The 27,677-nt window shown below is 46.8% G+C and overlaps 1 protein-coding gene across 2 annotated transcripts; it reads left to right on the forward strand.

Annotated features, from left to right (window-relative positions):
• Positions 1-39: 39 nt before the first annotated feature.
• Positions 40-23,306, forward strand: EIF4H (eukaryotic translation initiation factor 4H). Of its 2 annotated transcripts, XM_042971352.1 has the most exons (7): positions 40-283; positions 14,567-14,754; positions 16,419-16,483; positions 16,568-16,664; positions 16,999-17,058; positions 20,846-20,983; positions 21,276-23,306. In XM_042971352.1, exons 1-7 carry the CDS (start codon positions 225-227, stop codon positions 21,413-21,415), a joined length of 747 nt encoding a protein of 248 aa, XP_042827286.1. In that variant the 5' UTR covers positions 40-224; the 3' UTR covers positions 21,416-23,306. The 2 variants fall into 2 exon arrangements, with proteins under 2 accessions (XP_042827286.1, XP_042827287.1); XM_042971353.1 differs by lacking the exon at positions 16,999-17,058 and having other exon boundaries at positions 41-283.
• The last annotated feature ends 4,371 nt before the right edge of the window (positions 23,307-27,677 follow it).

The following is a 27,677-nucleotide window of genomic DNA, read 5'->3' on the forward strand; positions in this document are numbered from 1 at the left end:
CCAACGCGCCGCCGCACCACGTGGGCCGCAGAGCGCGCCGGGCCAGGAGCGGCCCGTCGGCCCAGGCCCGGCGCGGCGCGGCGTACGTGCGCGCGCGCGCGCGTGCGTGCGTGCGATTTGCGATCAGGCGGCGCGGCGGACAGCCCCGGCGGCGGGGCGGGGGGGAGTTATATTGCGGGGTCCTTCCTCGCTCACCCTGGTTCCTCTCGGAGCGGAGACGGCAAATGGCGGACTTCGATACCTACGACGATCGGGCCTACAGCAGCTTCGGCGGCGGCAGAGGGTGAGGCTGGCGGGCGCGGGCCCCCGCCGGGCGCGGGGGGCGGGCGGAGTCAGGGGCCCCGGGGCGGCGGCCTTCCCGCGCTCACCCGGGGCGGCGGGCGGTAGGGGGCCCGGCTCGGCCCGCGGAGGCCTGGGAGAGGAGCCTGGAGGGCCGGGGCCTAGAAATGGCGCGCTCGGGGAGGGGGGCGGCGGCAGTTAGTTTCCCCCACGTCTTGCTCGCGGCGCAGATTCGTCCCTGTGTCTCCCGCCGCCGCCGCCGACGTGTCGTCTTTCCAGTGCCTTGGCCGCAAGGCCAGGCCGCAGCGGCACTGAGTGCCTTGGAGGACGAGCTCCCGCTTCCAGCCCCATCCCCCAGCACGGCAGGGCCAGCGCGGGGCTCTGCTGCAGCGCGGGGTGGGGGCCGTAGCCTGCCCCGCTCGGGTCTCTGTCCAGGTCCCGGCCTCCTGTTCTCTGCTTGCGCTGCAGGCGCTCTGGCCCGCTTCGCCCGGAGGCCAGCCGACTGGGTAAGGTCGGGAGGGCGAGAGGGGTGATTCCCTTCCCTTATGTGTGAGGCAGGGATTTGGCGGCTAGAGCCCGGGAGTGGTCCGATTCACGCCGGTGGAGGGGGAGACCAAGCAAAAGAAAATACATAATAGCATTTTTAATTTTCCTGTGTCCTGGGTCACTGTCTTATTGGCAGGTGCTACGTGCTTGCTGGCAGAAAATTTTATTTCTCCCTAGTTTCTCCTTCTGACCTGGAGAAGGAATCGCAGTTAGCCTCGTTCTCACTCTGGTCGTTTACAGACTGTATACAATTGAGACACCCCCTTTGAAAGAGAAATACTTCACTAGTGAATAAGAAACTTAGCGTATTTAATTTCGGGAGTCCGCGCTGGATATTTTTCTTTTTTCTTTTTTTCTTTTTTTTTTTTTTTTTGTTCCCTCATGCAGAATTTAGAAGACAGACTATAAACATCTTGCTATTTGTCAAGGACACACTTGGCCTTTGTGTACTTTTACAGAAAGGATTACTTTCCCAGGATAACACCACAATAGTACCTACTGAGGTGTCCAGTCTCCTGGGTTTCAATCCCAAAAGTATCTTTGTTTGGTGAAGAATGATCTTTTAATACCTTGGTTTGGGACTGGCTCAGACAAAGGCTTGTTTTGGTTAGGGAGTGTACCTAATATTACTCATGACACTAGAATATGGAAGTTGGGGAAGGTGGAACCACCTGTTCTTTCAAAGAATATTTTATTTGCTAATAAAAAAGAAATAGATGTTGGATGACATGTGAAACTGTTGCCTTTGGGGTAGGTTCGTAGACATCAAATTTGCTTTTAAAGTCATCTTGAAATTTAACAACTGGGATTTTTTTTTTCTTTAGTTTCAAGAAACATTAAAAGTGCCCAGGAAAACTCTTACACAGAGTGGTTTGATTTAAGGCAGATCCAAGGAGTTTTAGTTGGTTCGGGACTACAATAAGTTAGTCATATTATCCTGAATCTGGGATTTGGTGTTTGGTTACTGTGGGGGTTTTTTGTGGGTTTTTTTGCCCCCGCCCCCCCCCCCCCCCCCCCGCCTTTCGACAGATTTGCTAGCTGCTCTGGTGACTTGAGGTGTTTGAGTCAGACTTTTAGTGGATGTCACATTTAAGTACATGGGAAATGCCACTCAGTTCCTAAAAGCAGTCCTAAAAACGCATTGGTGAATTTGTGTGCTCATTTAGACAGGGTCCGGAGTGAGTCCAGAAACTTTACAAAGGACCAGACATGTAGCAGTGAGGTCTGGGCCAAAAGCTTCCTATTCCAGAGTCAATGTTACTTTAATTTCATCAGCTCTCGAGTTAACCAGTTTCTGGTTCCTCAGAAATTCAGCAAGGTGGTAGAGGCTCGTGGGTAACCTTCCGTGATAATTTGTGCTGTTACGTGAACCATGTTTCACATCGATGTCTCAGTGCTGTTTGCTTATGTTCGCATACAGTGCTTAGGCATTGTAGAAGATGGTCACTTCGGGAAAGCCAGTTCTGCATTGCTTTGTTTGGTGCTTTTGTACCAAGGGACCCTTCCCTTTGGTCTGAAACACCTTAGCGAGTAAGAGGTCTCAACTGTAAACCACTTGGGTCACAGGTGAAAGGAATAGCAGGTGTGAAATGCAGCCATAACCTAAAAGCTTGGTTTTAATAATTACACATTCCCTGTAATTGTCTTCTGTGTTGTATGTGATACCCAGCGCTGTTGTCAGGAAGCGGTGTTAGGCGGTTATTTTCTCAACCCATTGAGAATGTCCCCGGCGGCCAGTGACAGAGCCTGGAACTGCATTGTTGCCCCCAAAAGCAATGCAAATCACAATTCCAAATTACCAAGAGTTGATTGTACTAGATCTTGAGTGTATTTTGTTCTGTAGGTTGCTAAATTTTCTTTCCTGGGTTTTAATTTTATTGGCCATTGGCAATAAAGTGGAGAGTGGTAGGCTTTTACATTTCTAACTATGACATGCTTTTGCGCGCTCCAGCCTAAAACCGTCAATTCTGGGAATTAGATGGGAACTTGGAGGTAGCAAGACTCGAGATTGCTGAAGATGGTACCTACTAAAACTACACCTTTAAGTATTCTTCTTTTTTTTAATCTAGATTTTTATTTCTCTATTTTTAAATTTTTATTTAAATCCAAGTTAGTTAACATATAGTATAATTACGGTTTCAGGCGTAGAATTCAGTGATTCATCCCTTACATACAACACCCAGTGCTCATCCCAACAAGAGCCCTCCTTAGTGCCCATCACCCAGTTAACCCATCCCCCCCACCCAGCACCCCTCCAGCAACCCTCAGTTTGTTCTCTGCATTTAAGAGTCTCTTACGGTTTGCCTTCCTCTCTGTCTTTATCTTATTTTTCCTTCCCCTCCCCTATGTTCATCTGTTTTCTTTCTTAAATTCCACTAAGTATTCTTTATCAAGTTCCAGTTGGGGGGACTGGAATTCTAACTTTTTTTTTTTTTTTTAAAGAGAGAGTGTGCAAGCAGCGGGGAGGGGGACAGAAGGAGAGAGAGAGAGAGAGAAAATCAGAGAATCCAAACCAGACTCCACACATGAAGCCTGACCCGACCCAGGGGCTTGTTCCCACTACCCTGGGTTCACAAACCGAGCTGAAATCAATAGATGTCATTTGGACAGGGAGCCAACCAAGTGCCCCTCTAAGCATATTTTAAGACTAATAAGAGGAAAGAAAGCAGGGTATAAACAATGGTAGCTATTTGCACTGGTCATGGTAGGACCCGTAGAAGTATTAAAAAAGTTTATCTTAAAATCCTGTTTGCCTACCAAATGCCAGGTGGCCTGGGGTTATCGTCCTCCTCTCCACTCCCCGGCCTCCCAAATGCTGGCTTCCAAATCATTATCTTCTATGAAAATCGTTACCACAGATGCTTGACTTGGTTTCACCAACAGTCTCTAACACAGTTTGAGGAAAAGCCCTAGCTTTGGAATCAGGCAGACAGGGCTTAAGGGTCATCTGAGCCTTGAGCCTTGTATTAGCTGTGTGCTCTGGAACAAGTTCTTTAGCTCTCTGAGCCTCAGTTTCCCCCATGTAAGATAAAAACTCCTCTGTAGAGCTATTTATTGGGAATATTAAGTGAGCTGTCCAAAGCAAGCAGCACAGTGTCTCGTACACTTAATCATATTTCCCTTGCATCAGTAAGAGTGGGAAAAGTTCTGTTGAATTAACGAGTGAGTTTTCACTTTTCCTGGCTCTATTTCTAAAGCCAAGAGAAATCTATTCTATAGGCATAAAGCACTTTATGAAGAGTGCTATATTGTAAATGAGTGGTAACTAATTTTTTCTTGTAGATTATCGGTTTGTTACAAAATTTATATTTGAAATATTTATTGCAAATGCTTCTGAGATTTCTAAAGACTGACTTGGTATATTGTTAAAATGTATATTTCTATTTGAAGTTAACCTTTAGTGTTCTGGGAGGATGTCCCACTAATTCAAGTAGTCTTCCCAGAAACTTGAAACATGTAAACACAGTGTTGGGGCAGTATCAGTCCTAGATTAGACTCCCATCTTCCAGTTTCCAGCTTCCCCTAGAAGTAGAAGAGAGGGTTGGACAGGACAGCATGCGGTGCCCCTGCCTTTCATTTGTACATCTGGTTAGACCTGCACACGAAATAAGTGTAATTGCTTGATTTTGATAGAACTTAAGCTGTAATACCTACATTGTCTTTTTTAATTGAATGTCCTTGGTTCTTTGACATTTTCCCCATGTTGTGATTTCTAAAATTGGGGTGGGGGGGGTGCCTGGGTGGCTCAGTCCGTTGAGGGTCTGACTTGATTTTAGCTCAGGTCAAGATCTTGTGATTAGTGAGTTTGAGCCTGGCATCAGGCTCTTTGCAGACGGTCACAGCCTGCTTGGGATTCATTCATTCTCCCTCCCCCTCCCCCTCCCCCTCCCCCTCCCCCTCCCCCCTGTGCACATGCTCTCTCTATATATATAAATAAATAAACTTAAAAAAAAAAAATGTTCTTGATGGGGCCCTCTGGATGTGCTCCAGTATGTTGATACTATGTTGAAAAGATACTACATTGAAAACGTGGCACCTCCAGTTAAGTCTTGTATTCAGTATAGGGTAGATGGAGACTATCATCTCCCCTGTTCTGCACACTACTATTCTTCTGTAATTAATCAGTTGCGTTTTTGGAGCCCTTTGAGTGTTTGGTTTAATAGAAGATAATTGGTTTCTCATACATACCTGCCTCTGTATTCAGTCTTGAGATGGGATGCTTTGGTTGACATACATGAAGAAAATCCAGCCTTACACAGGTAAGCAGCTGGAAAAAGTAGTATTTTAATAGCCTTTTCAGATAATTGTGGGTATTTTTTTTTCTGCTCCTATACCAAAACTGGACAAGTGGTAGTTTTCTGCAAAAGTTAGTTGCAGTGTGGAATCTGAAACTTTATCTAGTAAACTTTTCATACTATTCTTTAAAGTCCATTGATCATTTTATATTTCAAAGGGATTTTTTACCTGCTCATGATCTTGTAACATGAGGCATTGGTTATCTGGAAAAGATCAGTTCATTGAGTTATGCAGATCTTCCCAGTGTTAGTACGTTTTATTATACAGTACCAAATGATGTTTATTTATGCCACAGTTGATTTTATGGGAAAAATTTCAGAGATTGTGAGACTTTCAAACTTATGTTGATGAATATGAGTTTTCTAAAACTTTATTTTTTGCTTGAAAAGCCCGCATTTTATCACTGGCAACAGATACTGTTCATTTTCCTTAAAGGACAGGCTCACTTCATTTTCAAGAAAACGAATAGTCATAGTTTGATAATTCTTCAGGTAAAAATGGTGTTCCATGAAAAGCATAGCTAGCTCAGCTTGTAAACTTGCATGAATGCTTTTCCTGGAGAAAACCATCACATTTCTATAAGCCGCAATAATGCTTTGCCCCCATTTCAAAACATAGGATATTAAAAAGTGGGTCAAGATTTAGTAAAATTAATCACTTTTACTGCTTTATCAGGGACATTGTGTTTTGAAGCTCGTAGGCTCCTTTCTTTGCAAATACTCCATGATGAAGCATGAGTAATAGTGTAGTTTGGTGCCCCAGCCTTGATTTACTGTGGGGTCAGTTGCAAGATCAGTGCAGGTCTCAGGTAGCAGCTAGTAAGGCGCTGGGGGACTGTTAAATGAAGGGTGTGGTCCTGGAAGGCACAGTTAGGACCACAGGAAGTGCATGTTAGTGTTTACAGAGGCCACCTGAGAATATTAAAGGATTGCTCCTTGAGCTTAATTTTCTGTTCGTGGAGGAAGGTCAGTGTGGTTTAAATTAGGCCAGAATTTACCAGTTGCTCATTTTATGTAACACTTAAACACCAATCTAAACTTTTTCAGGGGTGCCTGGGTGGCTCAGTTGGTTGAGTGTCGCGGTCTTGATTTCTGTCCTGCATGGTTTCAGGACTTTGAGTCCCACATTGGGCTCTGTGCTAATGGCACAGAGCCTGCTTGGGATTCTCCCTCTCTGCCCACATCCCCCGCGCCCACCCCGGGGCTCTGTCTCTCTCAAAATGAATAAACTTAGAAAAATAAACCTGAACACTTTCACATGTGAACAGAAGTGGAAACCAGTGTATCAAACCCATGTAACCATTCCCTGGTTTCATTTTTTTCAGGGTGTGTGTGTGTGTGGTAAAATGTATCCATAAAATTTACCACTTTGACCATTTCTAAGTGGCACTGGTGTTCACAGTGATACTCAGAAACTGCCCATTGGGCAACTCTTCATTTCCATTCATTTAGCTTTATAAACCTTTTTGCTGTTCCTGTTTTCATCAGTCTCCCCCATTGTGGGGAGGGGATAGAATTTTTTTATTTTTTTGGGTAGAGAGCGTGATGCGATTGGGGGAGAGGGGCAGAGAGAATATCTTAAGCAGGCTCCACAGCCAGCACGGAGTCCTACACAGACTCCATCCACAACGGGGGTCGGGGGGGGGGGGATCATGATCTGAGCCAAGATCAGGAGTCAGACATTCAACCTACTGAGCCATCCAGGCGTCCTGGGATAGAATATTTTAAAGCCAGTCAGCCTTCCTGTCTCTCTGTCTGAAAATACTTTTAAAACTTGAGTACATGCATGTTGCTAACTGATTAGGGGTTTCTTTTTAACCAGTTTTTCTGTTACCCAGGTCGTGTTCAGTTTTGTGCAGTTGTCTCAAAGATTACTTCATATAGTTGGCCTATTTGAATCTTCAAAAGATTTGATTACAAAAAGTCTAAAGTACAAATAAAGGTAGAATTCAATACTAATCCACCTCATGTACCTGTTACCCACTCTTTAAAGTGACGGCTTTTATTTCATCTGTACCTCCTCCCTTCACTTTCCTCACAAGCTTTTGGATTATTTTATTTTATTTACCTTTTTTAAGAAAGTTTGTTTTTTGTTGTTTATTTTGTTTGTCTTTTGTTTTTTGTTTTTGAGAGGGGGGGGGAGACAGAATCTGAAGCAGGCTCCAGGCTCTGAGCTGTCAGCACAGAGCCCAACGCGGGGCTCGAACTCAGGAACTTGTGAGATCATGACCTGAGCCGACTGAGCCACCCAGGCGCCCCGCCTGGATTATTTTAAAGCACATCTTAGATGTCTCATTTCATCTAGAAGTACTTCAGTATGAGTTTCAAAGGTACAGACTTTTAAAAATATAACCATGATACTACCACATCTGAAAACTTCCCAGGAAGTTTTTTTTTTTATGTTTATTTACTTTGAGAGACAGAGAGAGACAGAGTGTGAAACAGGGAGGGGCAGAGAGAGAGGGAGACACAGAATCCAATGGGGGGAGGGGGAGGTGGGGGTTCTGAGCTGTCAGCACAGAGCCCAGCACGGAGACGCGGGGCTCAAACTCATGAACTGAGATCATGACCTGAGCTGAAGTCTGATGCTCAACCCACTGAGCCACCCAGCCCCCCCCCATAAGTATTTTGATTTCTCTAATTAGCTCGTAAATTTTGATGTACAACTGATTTGTTTGAATCAGGATCAAAGTTTGCCCATGGCATTTGGTCAGTGTGCCCACTAAATCTCCTGATGGGGTACCTGGGTGCTCGATTGAGTGTCCCAGCTCTTGATTTCAGCTCAGGTCATGGTCCCAGGATTGAGCCCTACAGTGGGCTCCGTGCTGAGTATAGAGCCTGCTTAACATTCCCTCTCTCTGTCTGTCTGTCTCTCTCTCTCTCTCTCTCTCTCTCCCTCCCTCCCTCCCTCCCCACCCTTTGCCTAATTCTTGTAACTATCACATGTAGGGCAACTAGAGGTTAAAATAAATTTGATATTAGCAGAAACACTTATTAATAAATGTTAATAGGTATGTGTCTTAGTACATATCTGTCTTTTAGTACAAGTAACAGATTTTTATGATTTTTCAAGTATTTTTAATTTTATTAAGGTATAATTAATATGTGGTGTTAGTGTGATATTCACGGTTTTTCAGATAGTAAATGGAGAAGAACTGTTAGTTTTGTATGCCTTTGAATTCTAGCTTTTATCTGGTGGTCTATCTGGCATTTTATTGTTCTCTAAATAACTGAAACATAAGCTATTTGTAGATCATAGAATTGAACATCACATGAAAATGTGAAGTTTTCTTTAAAGTGAAGTGGATCTGGGGCACCTGGATGGCTCAGTCGGCTAAGCGTCCGACTTCGGCTCAGGTCACCATCTCGCGGTTTGTGAGTTTGAGCCCCGCGTCGGGCTCTATGCTGACAGCTCGGAGCCTGGAGCCTGCTTTGGATTCTGTGTCTCCCTCTCTCTGCCCCTCCACCACTTGTGCTCTGTCTTGCTCTGTCTCTCAAAAATAAATAAATGTTAAGAAAAAAGTTAAAAAACTAATAAAATGAATTGGAGCTGATAGTATGTAGAATGTCAAATCTCAAATAATCACCCTAAATTAGAAAAAGCTCTCCTGGGCCACCTGGGTGGCAGTAGGTTGAGCGTCTTACTCTTTTTTTTTTTTTTTTTTTTTTTTTTTTTTTAAGTTTATTCGTTTTGAGAGAGAGAACATGTGAGCCGTGCAGGGACAGAGAGAGAATCCCAAGCAGGCTCTGCACTGTCAGCGTGGACCTGCACATGGAGCTCAAACCCACGAGCTGTAAGATCACAACCTGAGCAGAAACCAAGTCAGACGCTCAACAGACTGAGCCGCCCCGGCGCCCCGAGCATCCTAATCTTGATTTTCAGCTCAAGTCACGGTCCCAGGTTTTGGGATTCTGTCTCCCTCTGCCCTGCACGCGTGCTCTCTCTCTTCTCTAAAATAAAAAAATAAAATAAATAGGGAAAAGAACTCTTGGCCTATAAAGTTCAAAACTAATCCATAGAAATGGTTTACATCATAGCTTCAAGACAGATGTTTTTTGTGGCAGTATTCTCTGAGGACCGATAAACAGCTTGAGATTTTTATTTTATTTCCTCTGAAAAATCTGGGAACTTTGGATTGAGTAATGTTTTGCACCATATGAAGCTACTATATTAATAATCCGTTTATTTGCTTTCATTAATGTGTGGGAGTCCAAAATTTTAGTACATTGCGATAAATGCCTTTTTTCCTAGTAAGAAACATTTTCAGAAAGACTGTAAACCAGAAGTCCCCCTTGTGCTCCCTGTTCTGGAACAAGGCTTTCAGACTGCCTGTTCTTTCCTGTTGGTAGATGATGAGATCAACTTAGAGGTCCTGACAAGCATTTTTAAAGATGAAATAGAGAATAGTGTATGTTGAGAAGCTTTTTGTTATTTGTACAGCTACTATGCAGGCAGGTATATGTGTGTCACATTTTTAGTCGCGGTGTAAAGATGTTTCTCTTGCTGTTGGTCGTAGCCAAAGTTTTTGTTGAAAAACATTTAAGTACCTAATTGGAGATGTCATCTAAGTACATGTAATCCTCTCTTATATTTTAATTTTTTTTCCCAAATAAGAATACCCAGGGGCGCCCGGGTGGCTCAGTCAGTTAAGCGACTCTTGATTTCAGTTCAGGTCATGATCTCACAGTTGATGAGTTCGAGCCCTGCCTGAGTAGGACTCCATACTGACAGCACAGAGCCCGCCTGGGACTCCCTCTCTCTCCGTCTTTCTCTGCCCCCTCCCCACTGACCTGTCTCTCCCCCACCCCACCCCTCCCTCTCTCAAAATAAATAAGTAAAATTTTTAAAGAAAGAAAATTCATGTTAGTGGAAGAAGTTATTTGTGATCCTGGAGGCGTTGCTAGGCCTGTGTCTTCATTCCTTCCACCCCTGCTGAGTACCAGAGACCGTAATAGTTCTGGAGACAGAATTCTGCCTTAGAACTACTTTGCATTTCCCTGCAAGGGTTTTTTAATCCTGCAGATGGGATTGAATTATGAAGATAACCATTCACAGCAGAAAAGAGCTCTTTGAGAAAGGGTTCATTGAAGAGTTCATCATTGATCCCAGGGTTGATCAGAAACATCCACAGGCTCTCTTGCCCATCCTTCAGTAATGCCAGTTATCAAGATGAAGGGGTTTAATTGTGAATGCTGATTGAAGGCCTTGGAGACTGCATACATCTAGGAGAGGGAGATCTGCTTGGAAATGAAATGCTTTTAATCCAAGTTGTCTGGGGCTAGTTTTTAAAAACCTCAATTACAACTAAAATGTAATAGGGCGCTGGATGGGCTCCTGGAACAGAAAAAGGACCTGAGGTAAAAACTAAGGAAATCTGAATAAACTGAGCTTTAGTAAAGTATTGATATTGGTTCAGTGATTTTAATTAGTGTATTTTGGTAATGTAAGGTGTTAGTAGTAGGTAAGATAAAACTGAAATGAGGGCCTGGCTTTTGAGAGCTCAACCTTTTTTTGGTTATTTTCTAGAAACCGAATGGGTTGCACATCATAACCATGACTCTTTTTTTTTTGTTTTTTTTTTAAAGCATGTTCAGTGGACTTTGTTGTTTACTTGTATTTTAATCTTACAAAGGCGATCTTTTTGGGGATATTTATACAGGATCCAGCATGGTGTCATGCGTGAAACAGTGTAATATATGCTAGTATGTATTTCTGGGTGGAATGTGAGAGACCTAAAAGACCAGAGTTGTTGATCAGCCCTAAGGATACTGTGTCCCTAACCTAGACTTAATAGGAGAACATGTAATGTTGCAAATACCCCAGAGAGGTTAATACTCTTTACTTGGGTATCTTGGCTTCCCTCTTAATTTTTCAAGAGTAACAGCAACAGTGATTAAATTATGTGTGGCTTCTGATGGCCTCTGGAAGTCTTTATAAAACCCTTTCCTAGAAAAGAGCTTAGCGTGCATCCCTCCTTTTTTCTTATCCCTTATACTTGGAAAGTAAGCCTGGAGCACTTCTCTCTTGAATCTACTTCTTGGAGCTGATCCCGGCCCTATTACTCTCTTGTCTTATCTTGTTTCTTACAGTCAACCCTCCCTCCAGGCTCCTTGCCTCCCACAGGCTTCTTCCTGGCAAACCAGCTTGTTAGGTCAGCGTTTCCCTGTGTGCTGTGGGAACGCAAGGGTCCCGATTCCTGTTGTTCACCCCTGCGGACCCTGCTCCCTGTGGCTGTCTCCCAGATTGCCTGCAGTCTTTGATTTCTCCTTTCCTGATGCCTGGACCCTGTCAGTTGGATTATTGGCTCCTTGAGGGCAGGGACTGGGTCTTAGGTTTGTGCCCTCTGTACCTCATAGACATGATTTGAGTAAAGAAAAGTGATTTTTCTGTAAAGGATTTTGTTCATGTTTGGAGTTGAAATTTGGATTTCCTAAGTTACCGAGGTTGTAATTTATTACTTTGAAACTTGCATATGTTGGGGCGCCTGGGTGGTTCACTTGGTTAAGTATCTGACTCTAGATTTTGGCTCAGGTCATGATCTCACGGTTTGTGAGTTCAAGCCCCCACATCAGGCTCTGCACTGGCAGTGTGGACCCTGCTTGTGATTCTCTCTGCCTCTCCCCTGCTCTCACTCTGTCTCAAACTTTAAAACTTGAATATGTTATTTTAAAAAGCAGTGGACTGTCCCTAAGGGAGAGCAGAAGCAGTCATGAGCTGGAAGGATCGATGCTGAGTGGAGGGGGTGCAATACAGCCTGGGGGATTGCAGCGCAGACCTTCAGGTGTCTGTTCTGAACCGGGGCGGGGCGGGGGGGGGGGCGGCCTGCTCTTTGGCTCATCTGTTCCGTATCCACGGCAGCCTGTCCCCCCGCTTCTGCACAGCCGTGTAGCCTGGAGCGTGCTTAGTCTTCCCGTAATGCTTTGGAATCGTTGCTAAACTTTTATAAAGCAATCAGGATTTATGAGTTGTTTTATGGTCGGTTTTAAACTTTGTAGAAGAAAGATTTGAGACACTTATGAAGTCACAGACGAGGAAACTGAGAGAGACAGAGGTCATTTGGAAGAGGTTCTACACCAAGCTGAGAAAGGTGTCAAATGAGTCTTCTCTGCCTGCGTTGTTTTTAACCTGTTTTAGAAAGTGCTTTTGAGTAACACAGCTTTAGACAATAGTCTCTTGTAAACTTCAGTTACTGTCAAAAGGTATCATGGGAGTTTTCGCTCAGAATTTCCCGACATTTGGGTTTTTTTTTTATTCGGTGGGTTGCTGACTGGATGTATCCTTTTATTACATGCTTATGCACTCTCTGGGGTTTGTCCCCTCGCCCTGGTCTCAAGTTGCCGGCACACTGGAGACTTCCACTCTTCTCACTTTGTAACCGTCGGAGACAGTAAATTAGAAGGCAAATTACGGGCAGTCCGGCTGCCCTGTCCTGTAAGACATGCTGAAGTCCCATAGAACTATGTCACATAGGGTAGTATGCAGGGTGACTGTGGCGATTCTTGGGAAAATCTGGAATAGTAAGCCGCCGGCAGTTTTGTGAGGCTCTGGTGAAATAAGCAGGTTAATGGGCTGGGTTGGTTGTTTCCACATGTCTAGCTCTTAAAATACTGCTTGCTTGAAACGGGATTCTGCCATCTTCCCCAGAGCCAGAAACTGCTTCTTATCCTGCGGCTTTCTTCTTCGTGCCCCTGCCATCCGATTAACACTACCTACCCTCCTTCCCTCGGTCCTTATCCAGGCTCACCTGGCTGCCTGAACTCAGAGCCCTGACTCCACCTTCTGGGCCCTGCAGCCGGCATCCTGCGTAAGTTCTGTAAATGTTCCACGTGTCCTTTGAGCAAGCCTGCCTTCCTCCATTTTCCCGAGTCATCAGACATACACCTGCTCAATTTACCAGCTCTCCATTCTCACCTTCACCTTAAGGTTTTAAAAAATCGTTGTGGCTTTTCACCTTCTGTATATACGTACATATACACACACACACATGCAGGCAGTGTGTGCCAGTGTAGTTGTTTGTGTCTTACACGTGCCGCTCACCTTGAGCTGCTTGAGGGCAAGGGACTGTTTCCACCAGATGTTTAGTAACAGATGATTTTCAAGTTATTAATTGTAATTCATCGTGTGCTTTGATAGTTTTTCAAAAGTTTGCATCTATTGTATCTTATATAGTCGGTATTCAGTCACAGAGTATCTCGTTGAAAGTATTTTAGGGCTTCGGGTTATTGAGATAAGAACAGTGGTATTGCAGGGGCACCTGGGTGGCTCAGTCGGTTAAGCATCTGACTTCGGCTCAGGTCATGATCTTGGGGTTCATGAGTTCAAGCCTCACATCGGGCTCTCTGCTGTTAGCGCAGAGCCTCCTTTGGATCCTCTGCCCCTCCCTGGTTCATTTCCTCTTGCTCTCTCTCCCTCTCTCAAAAATAAATCAACTTTAAAAAAAAAAAGAAAAACAGTGGCGTTGTGAAGGGTATTGAAGCGCAAAAACAAGTCATTTACTCACCTTGGTGGGGTGGGGGGAGTGAGAGCAGGTGGGGTGCAGTTCACTTGAAAACAAAATGTAGAATTTCCTATTGGGAAGTAGCAGAATTTTGAGTTACTAAGCTTAATTGTAGCCATCTAAGAATTACATCGTGATTTTGTTCTTCTGCTAAGAAAATGTCATAAAGGATGGCGGAGTTCTTTCATGTTATCCCTAGCAAAAACCAAGTTACTTTCCGTGACTTGTATTGATGCTTCCCCTGCGAAAAGGATGGCTTTGAGCAGATCTGTGTTGTGAGGCAACTCCTTTAAGAGAGGAGTTTTAAGGGGCACCTGGGGTGTCTCGTTGGTTGAGCGTTTGTCTTTGGCTCGGGTCATGATCTCATGGTTGCTGAGTTCAGCCCCACATCGAGCTCTTGCTGTCATCGCAGAGCCTGCTTCGGATCCTCTGTCCGCCTTTCTCTCTGCCCTTCCCCAGCTTGTGTTTTCCATAATCTGACAGCAGCAGGGAGCAGGTGTGTTACGAATGGCTTAAACTTGGAGCAGCTTTGGAAACCTTCCTGTGAACACAGTGTGAGAAGTCTGGACGGTCCGTCTCTGCGTGTGTTAGCTGCCAGGTGTGAGGGAGGGGTTTGCTAAGGTTTTAGGACATGAGCATTTTGCAGATACTGAGTCTAAGTAAGTAGGAAATAACCGGTCGTGCAAGGAGGGATACGTTCTGTTCGGATGTGATTTTCCGGGGAAATGTCTGCTTACGTACATTCTGTGTTTCTGTGGACGTTTCTGTCACCAAACAATAGGTACCCTTTCCATAAGTGGTATTTTGGGATACTCTTGATAATTTCAGGATGCTGTTGTACAATCAAGTGGAGTCGTTCACATGACTGGTATGGCTGAGTGTGGAAGACATTGCCCTTGTCCCCGCCCTGGGACAAGTAGACTTGAATCCTGTCTGTTTCCTCTCCAGGTCCCGCGGCAGTGCTGGTGGCCATGGTTCCCGTAGCCAGAAGGAGCTGCCCACAGAGCCCCCCTACACAGCATATGTAGGAAACCTACCTTTTAATACAGTTCAGGGCGACATAGATGCTATCTTCAAGGATCTCAGCATACGGAGTGTACGGCTAGTCAGAGACAAAGACACAGACAAATTTAAAGGTGAGTTTGGGGAATTCGTACTGTATATTCTCGTAGAGGGAGGGTCCGAACCAAAATGGTGGGGAACCAGAGGGCTTTAATTGTGGAAGTGTTCATCCAAGTAGCTGAAACCCGCATAGCCCTTTAACCCAGGAGGCTTTCGGTTCTACTTGGGGGAGAATGTTTTACACGTGATCTTATTTGTAGAAATGTGCAATATATGCCCAAGTAAAGGTGCTGTTTGCCTGACTGGCAGTCCTGTCTGCCAGTAAAGGAGTTCCCCGGGAGAGAGATGAACAGACAGAACAGAGGACTTTGCCGGTGCATTTCCCCTTCACCGACGCGTGGCTTTCTTCTTTGTCGTTTTCCTGTGATCTAAGTATTTGTACAGAATTCAGAAGAGAAGCTCACAAATATCATCGCTGTATCTTTGTGATTTGGGAGCGTGTCTGGGGGAGGGTTGGCTCAAATTTTGGGTAAAGTTCGTGTCTGTAGATTAGTCTCTTCAAGGCACGTGAGCCGGGAAGCAGTAAGCAGGAAGACTCACGTGAGCGTCATCCTCTAGCTCTCCGGAGTCCCTGAAGGGAAACGCGCTCTCTGTTCAGGGCATGGCGTGAGGTACAAGGGCATGCGGTTTACGTCATTTATCCAGAAGAACATCCAAGGAGAGGTACTAGCTGTGCGAGAAGCAGAGGTTTCGCTCACCCGAGCAGTTCTGCGTATAGGTGGCGCTTTTACCGTTTTGGAGGCGTTCTTGGCTTTAGAACCGGAAGCCTTGTTAATAACGAGCGCTCTAACAGCAGAAGTAAATGTACCTGTTCAGCCTGTGAAAGTCAGGCCCACCCAGTGTGCCTCCTAGATGCGCTAGGAATTCGGGCTTCTGGGGGAGGGGAGGAACCGGGTGGTCGAGGCCAGCCTTGAGGCTGAGTCAGTAGCAGCAGGTTTTAGTTTCTACATCAGACAGAGGGTCATCCTCCGTTTGAGCAGCTCTGAGGTGTGAGATGGGTGACCGGGCTCTTGTGGCCTCTTTGAGCACGGGAGGTGGTTTCCACAAGTACTCTAGACCATTGTGAATCCATTTAGGGGGGGACCCTTCCAGCCAAGCGGTACCTTCATGTTGCAAGTAGTTGGGGGGGAAATGGTGAACAGGAAGAGTTTGGACCCAAGCCTTCAGAGCATTTGTAGTCTGGTGGGCCCTGAAGGTGAGGTGTAATCACACGGGACGGGGACACTCGGGGTGCGGTGGGAGGGTGTGGTGTAGTACAGGGTGCAGTGTGAGCAGAGCGGGGCAAGGGGTGTGCCGAGTGCAGACCGAGACTCCAGGCTGCGAGGAGGAAGGGGCGTGGAAACTGTTGGAGGTTGAGGGAGAAGCTAAAGTCATTCAGAAGTCAGCTCTTCAGTGGCCCAGGAAAGGTTCTAATGTCATGGTTAAAACTTCTAAAAAGAAAGCATTATAAAAACAGCTGCCATTTCAATGCCTGGTTGGCACTTTCTGGTAGAGTATAATTGAGAGGGAGGAATACCAGTCGAGTATTTTGTTTACCGAAAAGTAAAATCTCTCTTTTAGGCTCTGCCAGCCTGCTGTCACTTAGATGCAACGAAAGCGGGGAAATGGGAGAGACGGGGATCCCACTGTGTCTTAACCCAGAATTCCTTGAGGAAATTGGGATTCGTTTCTCTTACAGGTTTCTGCTATGTAGAATTTGATGAGGTGGATTCCCTTAAGGAAGCCTTGACATATGATGGTGCAGTAAGTATCTTCAGCTTTTCTGTGTCGTGTTAGCAGCTGAGATGTTTTTCTTTGCCTATACTTACACTGTTTTCCCGTTATCAGCTGTTGGGTGATCGGTCGCTTCGTGTGGACATTGCAGAAGGCAGAAAACAAGATAAAGGTGGCTTTGGATTCAGGAAAGGTGGACCAGATGACAGAGGTGATTGGTTCTTCTAAAACTGAACATAACACTTAACTGTATGCCCACTGGTTACAACTGTTGAAGGCTACTAGAATTATCTTGCCGGTCTGATAGGCTTTTGTGAGCTTTTAAAAACGTGGAAAAATCTTAGAATGGATGGTGCTTCCACAAGCCTGGGTTTTGTTTTTGTTTTGTTTTTTTTGTTTTTTGTTTTTTTCCTATTGGCAACAAAAACTCTTACAATTCTTTTGAACTTCTCATCACGTGAGTGATTCTTCCCAAAGAATTTTGCCATGTGTGTGCAGCAGGGTAATGGTACGACCTCACCTTTATCTTTTTTGTGTGTCCTCAGGAATGGGTGGCTCTCGAGAATCTAGAGGTGGATGGGATTCCCGGGATGACTTCAATTCCGGTATCAGTATTTAAAGTATCACCACTTAACCTTTTTCAATGGCCTTGCTGCTGTTGTACGTTTAGTGTGGACGTAGCCCACCTGGCCGGACTACTCCTTTAGTTCATTCCACAAGTGAAACTTTCCTGAAAGATGCCCAGGCATGCAGTAAGCCTCTGTTAGAACCTAAATGTTCGGGGTAGGACTTGAGAGGTTCCACACTGTGGGCGAGTTAGACCGACCCACCTCCTTTTGTTACGATGCCTCAGCCTATAGTTCCCATCTGGCCTTTGTCTAAGGAATCCCCTTGGCTGCTCTGCGTAAATAGAAGCACTGTTACTTCTAAAAAGTGTGGGGGGGGGGGGGTTTTGGAAGCTTACAGAAAGCCTCGTAACCGTGGTTCTTGGTGGCTCCTTCCATGGTTAAAGTCGTGGTGACCAGTTTGTTTTTTTGAAGGGCGTGGAACTCCTATCTCTTCTTGGTGGACACGATCTGCTCTATTCCTTTTCTTAACTTACCAAGGCAGACCACCAGGTGCCTCCTTGTCTCCCCTTAAGAGGTCGGTTTGCATGTCGGGCCTCTGCTTTGAAGGGTTGATCATCTCTTTACTTTCTTTTTGTTTTTTTTTGTTTTTTTTTTTTAACAAAAATAAATTGTATATGTGATCAAAACGTCAGTTGTAACAGGTAAAAAATGAGAAAGTAGTCTGTTTTCTATAAACTCTGCACTCTCCACTGTATGAGAGGATAACATCGGTGCCCCACCCAACCACCCTGTCACCCTCCCCCATCAAACAAAATTCGGCAGATAGTGTTTGGTAAGTATGGGAAGAACTGGCACAAGCTGTTGAAGACCAAAATTTTTACGAGTGCATTTCCAGTGCTACTTTGGCTAAACAGGTGACCGCTTATATCTGTTGAATTACTTAATCCTAAAAATCCTGTAGCCAATCAGAAATGAGCTTATTCATAAAAGTACAGTATGATCCAGCAAACCTGTAATTTTATGTATAAGCTAGTCTCTGATTGAAACACGCAGCAAACGTCTTCTCAGAGTCAGTCTGAGTGCAGCCGTTAGTGGCCTGATGAGTGGTGGCCTGGGACCGGCCGGTTTTGAATTCGCTGGGACCGTAGGAATAGCGCTTGAGTGTGTAGGCTCTGGAATTGTGGCAGTTACGTAAGGAACTGTTGCCCTCGCTGGGACTTTCGCTCTCGGAAGCAGAGAACACGGCCAGAGAAAGTCCCTCGCCACCCACCAGGTTCAGCATAGACTGCGGTGTCTGCAGGCGTCCGAATCCAGAGGTGCCCGCGTGGTGGTGATGCTTGTATCCGTTTTTTGTGAACGTAGACCTTTTTTGCTCTTCAAAGTGATGCTGTTTTTTAAATGACATACGCTGTTGTAAAAAGATTGGAGCAATACCAAAAAATAGAAGAAAGCAGAGTCCCACCCCCAGAGGTAGCCAAGTACGTTAAAGTAAAAAAAAAAACCAAAACTTGGAAGGTCCTTATGAACGGTGTGCCTCCTAAAAATCTGTCATCAAACTTAATTAAAAGATACCTGGTAACGTCAGACCTTGCGTTTCCCTCGTAATCTTCGCCGGCTCCCGTCGTAAGAGATTTTGAAATGAGGTGGTCACTGGCCGTGGATGCGTGCTGTTTCTGTTGTTTTGGGTCTTTTCCCTTCTGTCCTACTTGGGTGCATCCGGACTAAGTAGCAGTCGTGCTTACCTGCCTTGTCAGTGCGGGGGTGAGCTGATTTATGCTACACACTGGTCGCAAAATTTATTCTCCTAGGGGAGTAGCTTTTGTACTCCCATGGAAAGGTCCGCTTCACAGTTGATTGGGGGAAATGTCAGTCAGATGTTTGAATCTCAGTGAAGCTTGTTGAATAAACAGCGTAAGCTCTGGTTTAAAAGATTCTATAAAGAACCTTCTACCTGACTGTATACATCCCAATATGTTTTCCCCAAATCAGTGCTCCTGTTGGTCTGAATCTTTTGGGGGGGATTGTTTTCATTACTTGTTTGGTTACAATTGGTACTGTCCAACTCAGTTTCTAAGCTGGGTTTCAGATAACTTGATCGCTTTCCAAATTCCTTGGCCACCCTTAAAGAACAGAAAAATACCACCCTTGCAAACAGTTGAGTCTTCATATTCAGGGGAGTTAAGTTTAGAATCACTGAGAACCCCAGATGAGCAGGTACCGAACCATTGTTCCCAGGGGAAGCGGCAGGGTCTGATTCCTGTGAGCTTCTGGTCCCAAGATTTTGTCGAGTGACCAGTACGTACCTTGTTGCGTGTATTTCTGTTTAAAGACCCCTAATACTGTAATACTCCCCTATACTGTTGATTTGTTTGACAAGGAGCTCCTGGCCAGCACCACCAGAACTCTGCTCGAAAGGAGCTTATCTAACGTGTTTTTTCCCGTGAGGTACGGGACTGCCTTCTTGCACTTAGGAATGCTAGACGACTCTTCAGCTCTATGTGCGGGGCCACTTTAAACAGTGAAATTGCCAAAGAAAAGCCCAAAAGAGCAAAAACCTGGCACCGAATAGTTTGAAAAGACACTTGTTTATGGTCTGAGCTGAAACAAGGAGGCAGAGTGTTGCTTTGTTGGACCTCAGCCGAGAGACACGCATGTCGGGCGACTCAGATTTCCACTGCTCTGTGCATGTCTGGAAAAGCAGAGGGGCCAAAAGATTTAATTTCAGGGTTACGTACAAAGGCTAGTGAGTCGACAAACGGGCAGATACAAAATCTACGGATGATGCGGATGGACCATATATAGAATATTCCTCAGGCTCAGGATCCTTCTTGAAGATAGATGTTCCTCCAGAGCTTTGAGCAGTGGCACCGTCCTTCGAGTAGAAGTGGTCACCTTTGGGGGCTGAGGGGAAGGCGGACTGGTTTGTTTAATTACAATATTATTTCTTAAATTTTTACCGGAAGCTCACTCTCCCTTCAGTAGGCGATACTGTTAAAAGGCTAGTCCGCTTAAACCCCCTCTAGATGAAAGTCCTTCCATGAAATACAGAACTGAAGAAAACTTAGGGTTCTCAAAGCCTGTGGAGAAAACCGTCTTCTCTACAGACAGATGAGAGTCGGAACACTCCTGACCGTTGTCGTGACAGTTGCTTTGCTGACGGTTCCAGCAGATACCCGCAGGGATGGGGAGGAAACCTCTCCTCCCCCTCGCAGCCCCCGGAGGTGGCGCAGGTTGGGGGCGAGGTGCTCCGCTCCTCTGCGAGCCCCGCTCTGCGAAGGGGGCGAGCCGTGCCGGGTAACTGCCTTGTTGACCACACGGGTGCCGAGCTTTTACGGTGCTGCACACCCGCCACACAACAGAGACAAGTGGGGCGCGTCACCCAGAGGTGGCCTCGTGTTTTTATTTTGTCTTCGTGTCTGGGCTTTTCTTGGGTGTCGCATTCTAAATTGTAACTTTCACATTTCAGGTTTATCTTTTTAATAATCAGAGGCTTTATGTTAGAAGACACAATAAGATGGGCTTTGAGGATTTTTGTCTGTCGCGAGCCTTATTTTATAGTCTTATGTAGGGGGTGGGGTTTCCGCCACTTTTCCTGCAAGCTGAGATTTGAACAGCTCGCTTTATTTTTCTTTCGTAAGAAGTGTAACGTCTGTTAGCATTGAGATTACCCAGCACATTCTCATTTGGACCCCATGCACTCTTTTGCAAAAACTTCCGATGTTGGACAAACTAAAGAATTCAAGTTGAACAGTCCACGCCAGCTGCACAGTCAGCTTTGAGACGGTAGCTTAAAAAGTAATCCGGTGTCCTCTTCCTCCTTCAGGCTTCAGGGATGACTTCTTAGGAGGCAGGGGAGGGAGTCGCCCAGGTGACCGGCGAACAGGCCCCCCAATGGGGAGTCGGTTCAGAGATGGCCCTCCCCTTCGAGGGTCCAATATGGACTTCAGAGAACCAACAGAAGGTACGGTGATGCTTTGTGGGTGGAGGTTGTCTTGCCCTGGTGCGCTGGCTGTTCCCCACACACACACACGCCTTCTCGTGCCACGGACGGTGGCTTCTGTGGCCCGCCCCTTAAGTCTTCAGTAACAAGTTGGCCTTTGTTAGAGCGTCTGGGGATGGGATGGGTCTTCAGGGCTGGCCTGATGGTTAGGAAATGGGCTGGCCTGTAGGGGCTGGCCTCAGTCGGATCATTCCACCCGGGCGGGGAATGTGGGGTCCTTTTCTCATAAACCACGTTGGTTTCTCTCCCGCAGAGGAAAGAGCACAGAGGCCACGGCTCCAGCTGAAGCCTCGAACAGTTGCCACGCCCCTCAATCAAGTAGCCAATCCCAACTCTGCCATCTTCGGGGGAGCCAGGCCCAGAGAGGAAGTCGTTAACAAGGAGCAAGAATGAGCTCGCGGTTGGGAGGGAATGGGGTGTGGGGGAGTCACGGCAAGACCACAGCCTGGCTAGCCCCCTGGACCAGCGGTCCTGCAGTCACCATTCCTGCGCCTGACCTTTGTCCTCCTTTCTTACAGCGGAAACACAGAGCTTGTGAGTGCATGTCAGCAGTTAACAAGTGGTTTTTAGTACATTCTTGGCTTTGCTGAACCTATCTAGTGCCTGTTTTGTGCTTTTTTTTTTTTTCTTTCTTTCTCTGCCAGTCCTTTCCCATTTTCCTTCTGTCCTTTTTCCTTCTTGCTCCTTGTTGCCTTCCAGTACTTGAGTCTCTCTCGAGGGACAGAGGCAGCCACCCGTGGGCGTTCTTGGGATGGAGGTGCTGCTCCAGTTTTCTCCCCCTGCTTTCTCGTTTTACTTTGGACACTCTGGCCAGACCCGGTTGGTCCTTTCATTTTTCTCAGTGCTTCTCTTCTGACCTGCATGTGGAGTTCTGTATTGCTGTGGCTTCCAAGGGAAGGAAAAAGACAAAACAAAACAAAACAAAACAAAACAAAAAAAAACCAGAAAGAAGTCACAAATTGGGTAGCATCTTGTTTTTATTCAGCTGTGGTCAACAGAGAGAATTTGAGGCACCTTGTTTTCAAAACAAGGATAAAATATCTGTTGATCCTTGCAGATTCCTCCCTGTCCCTATTTATAGGCAGCCCTGTCTCTGTCACTCCCTCCCCGAATGGATCATTCGAGCCGGAGGCTCTCCTTTCAAAGGTGGAATCTAAGAGAAGAGGGTGGTAGCGTGAGTCGGTGAGCAGCTCAGCGGACGGGCCGGGGGCCGAGCACACCTCCGTGCGCACGCCAGGATGGCCGGGTCAGCACGTCGTGCGAGCTCGTCCCCTCCTCCCCGGCGGAGGCGGAGGCTCCCGTGGGTGGCTGGGTGCGCCGAGCCTCCGTCCAGTCTCCTGTCCGGGCAGGGCGCTCCGGGGGGACCGACGGGCAGTGGTGGCCGCGCCGCGCCTGGGCCGTGCTCCCCGTGCGGACGCGGACTCTCCTCAGACCCCGTCGCGTGCGTGTCCCTGTCTCTCCCTTGTGTTTACCTGTGTCTGCTCCTCGCGTAAGTAGCAGTGAGATACTGCGCTTCCCGCCCTCCCTGACTTTTATAATGAAAATGGGCCTAAAATCTGGCACTTTACTGTTTGACTTGATGAATTGAGGGTTTTACCCTGCAGGGCTGTCAGGAGCCTTCAGAGAGCTGGTAGGTGGCTGTAAGTCCCCAGGTCTCCTCTTTGGGGCACAGTTGCCTATCCCCACAAGCTGTGTTTGGCACGTACCCAGGGCCAGGGGGGCTGGGCCGTAGCTCCTGAGCTAAACGCCCGTGTGTGTGAGCAACCTGGGTTTTTCAGCAGCGAGTCCCAGACCGTCCCGTTGGGAGCAGTTTGGGGGCCGCCAGCAGCTGGAGCCCAGGGAAGAGACCTGCCGTTCGGGGGTGGGGGGGGAGGTGAGAGGTCGTCGCTAGCTGGCGTCCTTGGCTTCTCTCACTGGGTCTCAGTCCCGGGGTCTCAGCAACTACAGAACTCTCTCTCCTTTCCTTCCTTCACCTGCCGCCTCTGCTTCCGAAATAAGAACCATTTGTGTAACACCAATACTTAACTTAAGAAAGACATGCATTATGTGGTTGTAATCAAACCTGATGCTTTCAGATGACCTACTTACATCTTCAATGTGGAAAAGATTAAGAACAAAACAAATTCATCTAAACTTCTGGGCAATCAATCCCAGTTGACTTTTAAATGTAAGAATGGAATTCCAAACACTTAACACATTCAGCTATATGACAGAAAGTAAATCTATGGATATGGTATTTTGTGAATGATCTTTTAAATAAAAGAAAACCTTACGTAATATTTAATGCTCGCCTTTATTTTTGACTTCTTTCTAGCTGCTCTTAACGAGAAGTTCTCACCCTTATTAAATTGGGGAAGCGCTGTCCGAATCCGGTAGAATGTACTGCGACCACAGGAGAGAAGCATCTTGCTCTTGGAAGTTACAGGATTAGCGAAAGCAGTTTAAAAGCTAGCGATGATTAGAAATAGGACGCCCAGGTTTTCCTACCCACCCCCATCCCCCCCCTTTCCTCTCATTTCCTAAAAATGGCAGTTTTCTGAACAGAGGCCTTGCATGCAGTGTGGCCTTAGTTTTTGATTGGGTAAAGGGACTTTCTTCCTGAAAATGGAAGAAATCAGGTGTTTGCACAGCGTGTGCATGCTTTTAATAACTGCTGATTTGGGGGGCACCTGGGTAGCTCCGTCGGTTAAGCGTCTGACTTCAGCTCAGGTCATGATCTTGTGGTTTGCGAGTTCGAGTCGCGCATAAGGTCTCTACTGTCTGCATGAAGCCCGCTTCGGATCCTGCGTCTCCCTCTCTCTCCCCCTCCCCGACATGTGCGCGTGCACGTGCTCGCTCTCTCTCTGAAATAAACATTAAAAAAAATAATAACTGCTTATTTTTAGCAGAAGTTCTAGATGCTCTTTGTGGCCGTGGCGGGTGCTACTTCGTGGCAAGCGGATCCTGTATTTTTGGGAAGCCGCCGCTGCGTGGTTTTGTGACCCAGGGGACGCAGCGCAGAGCTGGGCCCTGTGTCGAGTGGGGGGTGGGGAGACCCGGCCAGCAGGGAGGGTGGAGGAAGGCCGGGCACGTGCAGAATTTGCTTCCTGTGAGGTGAGCCTTGACTGCAGCTTAACTAACCTTCAGGGGGAGGGCAGGGAGGGTGGACACTGTTCTGGTTCCTGGACGCGTGGCTGTCACTTGGACTGCTCTCCTGCCAAGACCAGGGGGGAGGACGCGGCACTTGCCTGTGTTTTCTTTAAGGGGTAAGGTCCCTGCGACTGAACGCTCTGTGCCCCACGTGGAGTTGGACTGGTGGCCAGGCTTGAAACCCCACTCGATAAGGCTTCTAGTAGTGTTGTTGTTGTTTGAGAGAGAGAGAGAGAGAGAGAAGGGTGCAAGTGAGCAAGGAGCAGAGAGAGAGAGGAATGGGGCTCCCCTGACTTGGGGCTTGAGTTTATGAACCATGAGATCGTGACCTGAACTGAGATCAGATGCTTTACTGAGCCACCCAGGCACCCTCGATGAAGCTTCTTTCCAAAGGTCCCTTGGATCCCATCTTCAAAAGGCCTGTGGAGCACTCAGACCCTTGAAGGGGGTCATCTGGGTCTCCAGAGGTTTCCCTGGAGCTTTCTCCCTGCTTCCCTCGAGATGTCACTGTGACTTTGTGGGCGTTTCTCTTGACAGGCACCTGTTCCTTGGCCTGTAGTATTTGTGTAATACTAAGTATTACCGAAAACGTTTTAGTATCTGTCTCCTCTAAGTAACTGAATTAAGAGAGGAAGGCACATCTTTTCCCAAGTAGGCACCTAAATAAAAGTTTATACCAACTATGAATGTTCTGGAAATAGGTTTAGTGTAGACAGACAGTTGATCCCTGGTTTCTCTCTCTGCATTTTTCCCCCCTACTTATTCTTGAACTGCCTTCAGAGAAACAAAATTTAACGGAGTGCCAGGTTGGGCCCTTTTAATAAGGGGCTCAGGTTTCTAAGAATGTTCTTCTTTCAGAGCCCATTTTGTCAGAGGCCAGATTGTTTCTCCAGGGCTCAGGAGAGAAGTTTGCACGGCAGACTTCCAGAAGCCGGGGCTGCCCATCTTGACTCAGAGGTCTTAGCAGGAGGCAGAAACGGCGAGGTCAGGAGGTGTGCATTTGGGTCGAGGAGGAAGATGCTGGAATTGTTGCCTGGCATCCACACTCGACTCAGGATTCTAAGGAATGGCCTGGTTTTCTTGTTGAAGGAGGCTGCTTGGTAGAGAAGTTAGTTGAGAGCAAGAGCCTGTTAACAGTAACCCGGAAAGCGGTTCCTGCTTGAGACTCACTAGAAACAGCATTCCTTTGCTGTGCAGTGAGACTGCTCTGTGGCCCCGAGGGATTCTTACACCTGTTCGTTTACTTAAAAAAGAGAGAGAGAGAGAGAGAAACTGTCTATTGTGGGGCTCGAACTTACAACCTTGGGATCAAGAGTCACCTATTCTACCCGCTGAGCCAGCCACGCACCCGTTTCTTTTCATGAGTAGTACCTTAAATACTCTGTTGTTTCCCTCCACCCTCTTCTCAGATTCCACATGGCTCCTGAGGTCATGTGGGGCCACTAGCCTGTGCAAGGATTGGTTTTTGAATGTTAACTGCAGTGGGACCTACCGGGGCCCGGTGTCGTGTGTGTGTGTGTGTGTGTGTGTGTGTGTGTGTGTGTGTGGCACCTCTCGGTCTGGTGGAGAATGGGGTGGGTCTTGCCCAGTGGACTTCTTGCCAGTTTTCTTTCCGGGAAGTCGGGAGGGGAAGCCGACAGGGTGTCCCATCCTGGGATCTCTAAAGGATCCTCCATACAGGATAGCAGTCCAAGGTGCATCACAGGTGGCCGTCACCTGGTGTGCCCCACGCTCCACAGACCGGGTTCGCCAGACGAACAGCCATGAAACCGCAGAGCTGCAGGGAGACCTAACGGATGGCCAGTTGCTTGGGCTGGACCCCCTCGTGCGTCCTTGGGAGCATCCGGCCGGGGCCTCCCCGCATCTGCCTTTCAAGTTTTGATGAAGAGCTTTGGTCTGTCCTTTGCGCTTTCTTGGCCAATCTTGAACAACGGTGAGACGTTTGATACTCACAGGAAGTCAACAGGCTTATAACATCCTTCTGAGAGGCTTCCTTTTGCAGTTTGTTGTCATGAACATGAACCAAAACGATGAAGACTATACTTAATTATAACCTACTACTAATCTCTTCCCCCATCTGTAACCACCCTCTAAGCGTAAAATACCAAATATACAAATAAAAGCAAAAACTGTTTCACGATGGCGGGCTCTTTGGTATGCAGTTTGGGGACCAGAGAGAATTGTTTCCTGTACCTGTTCTTTTGTTCTCTGTCGGAGACAAGGTAAACGTTAATAAAATTATTCATTATTACTGGCCTCGAAGCTTCTCTTTTTGAATGGGATTGGGAGGGAGGGAAGTCAGAGCAGCTTTTCAGGTAGCCTAGAGATTCTGTAAATAGCACCAAGGTGCCTTGGAATCTTTGGGTCTTTCTCATGCATTATATTCTTGAAACTAAGAGTGTGCTCAATAGATATTTTTTTTATTTTGAGAGACACAGAGTGTGAGTGGGGGAGGGTCAGAGAGAGAGAGGGAGACACAGAATTGGAAGCAGGCTCCAGGCTCTGAGCTGTCAACCCAACGCAGGGCTTGAACTCAAACATCATGACCTGAGCTGAAGGCGGCCGCTTAACCAACTGAGCCACCCCGGCGCCCCTGGATATTTTTTCAAGGTATTCTATCAAAATATAAAGAAAATGAAAAGACACGTTAAAGACTAAAATAAAAGATGAGGGGTGTGTAAAGAATTCCTGCAGGGGCGCCTGGGTGGCTCAGTTGAAGCATCAGACGCTCGGTTTCAGATCAGGTCATGATCTCACGGTTCGTATGTTCGAGCCCTGTGTCAGACTCTAATGCCGGTATGGGGCCTGCTTGGGATTCTCTCTGTCCCTCTCCAGCGTGCTTCCTCTCTTTCTCTGTCAGTAAATAAATAAAAAATCTTTAAATATGTATATATATACATGTAAAGAATTCCGGCAAATTGTCCGGAGAAAAACCCAACGGAGAAGGAAGGTGTTAACAGGTATTTCGTGAAAGAGGAAGTAAGGCCAAAAAACGATGCTCCGCCCCACTAGCAATCCTGGCATTGCTTGTAAATCAAGACCGTGAAGAAAGAAAGTACCGTCGTGCACCCCATTCGAGTGGCGCACGTCATGAACTGACAAGCCGGTTGCCTGGAGGGTTTGTGGTCTCTCGTGTTACAGATGAGCAGGTAAGCGGGTGGTCACTTTGGGAATGAACTTGAATATCGAATTAACCTTCCCCAGGTATGTACCCCAGACAGATCACACGGCAGCAAAAGCTGCATTCGGATAATGGAATGAACCGTAGGCGCGTGTGGATGGATCCCAACGACGTGATAGACGGGACCTAGGCCCGGGTGTGGACAGACTGCAATGGCGCTTTTGTTAGATTCAAAGCCCCTCAGAAATACTTGCAGATGGCAAAACAAGCAGTCGCTAACTTAGGTTGGGGGAGGTGGAGGAATGTGAATAGGTGCCTTTGGGGAGTGAGTTCACAGCCAAGAGTAGGTGTCGGAAGGCTGGGGAGGAGGAGTGGAAGGGAGGCTCTTTTGCACCTTAGGCTTGG

Source organism: Panthera tigris, chromosome E3 (assembly GCF_018350195.1).
Source record: "Panthera tigris isolate Pti1 chromosome E3, P.tigris_Pti1_mat1.1, whole genome shotgun sequence".
In the NCBI taxonomy this organism is placed as follows: Eukaryota; Metazoa; Chordata; class Mammalia; order Carnivora; family Felidae; genus Panthera; species Panthera tigris.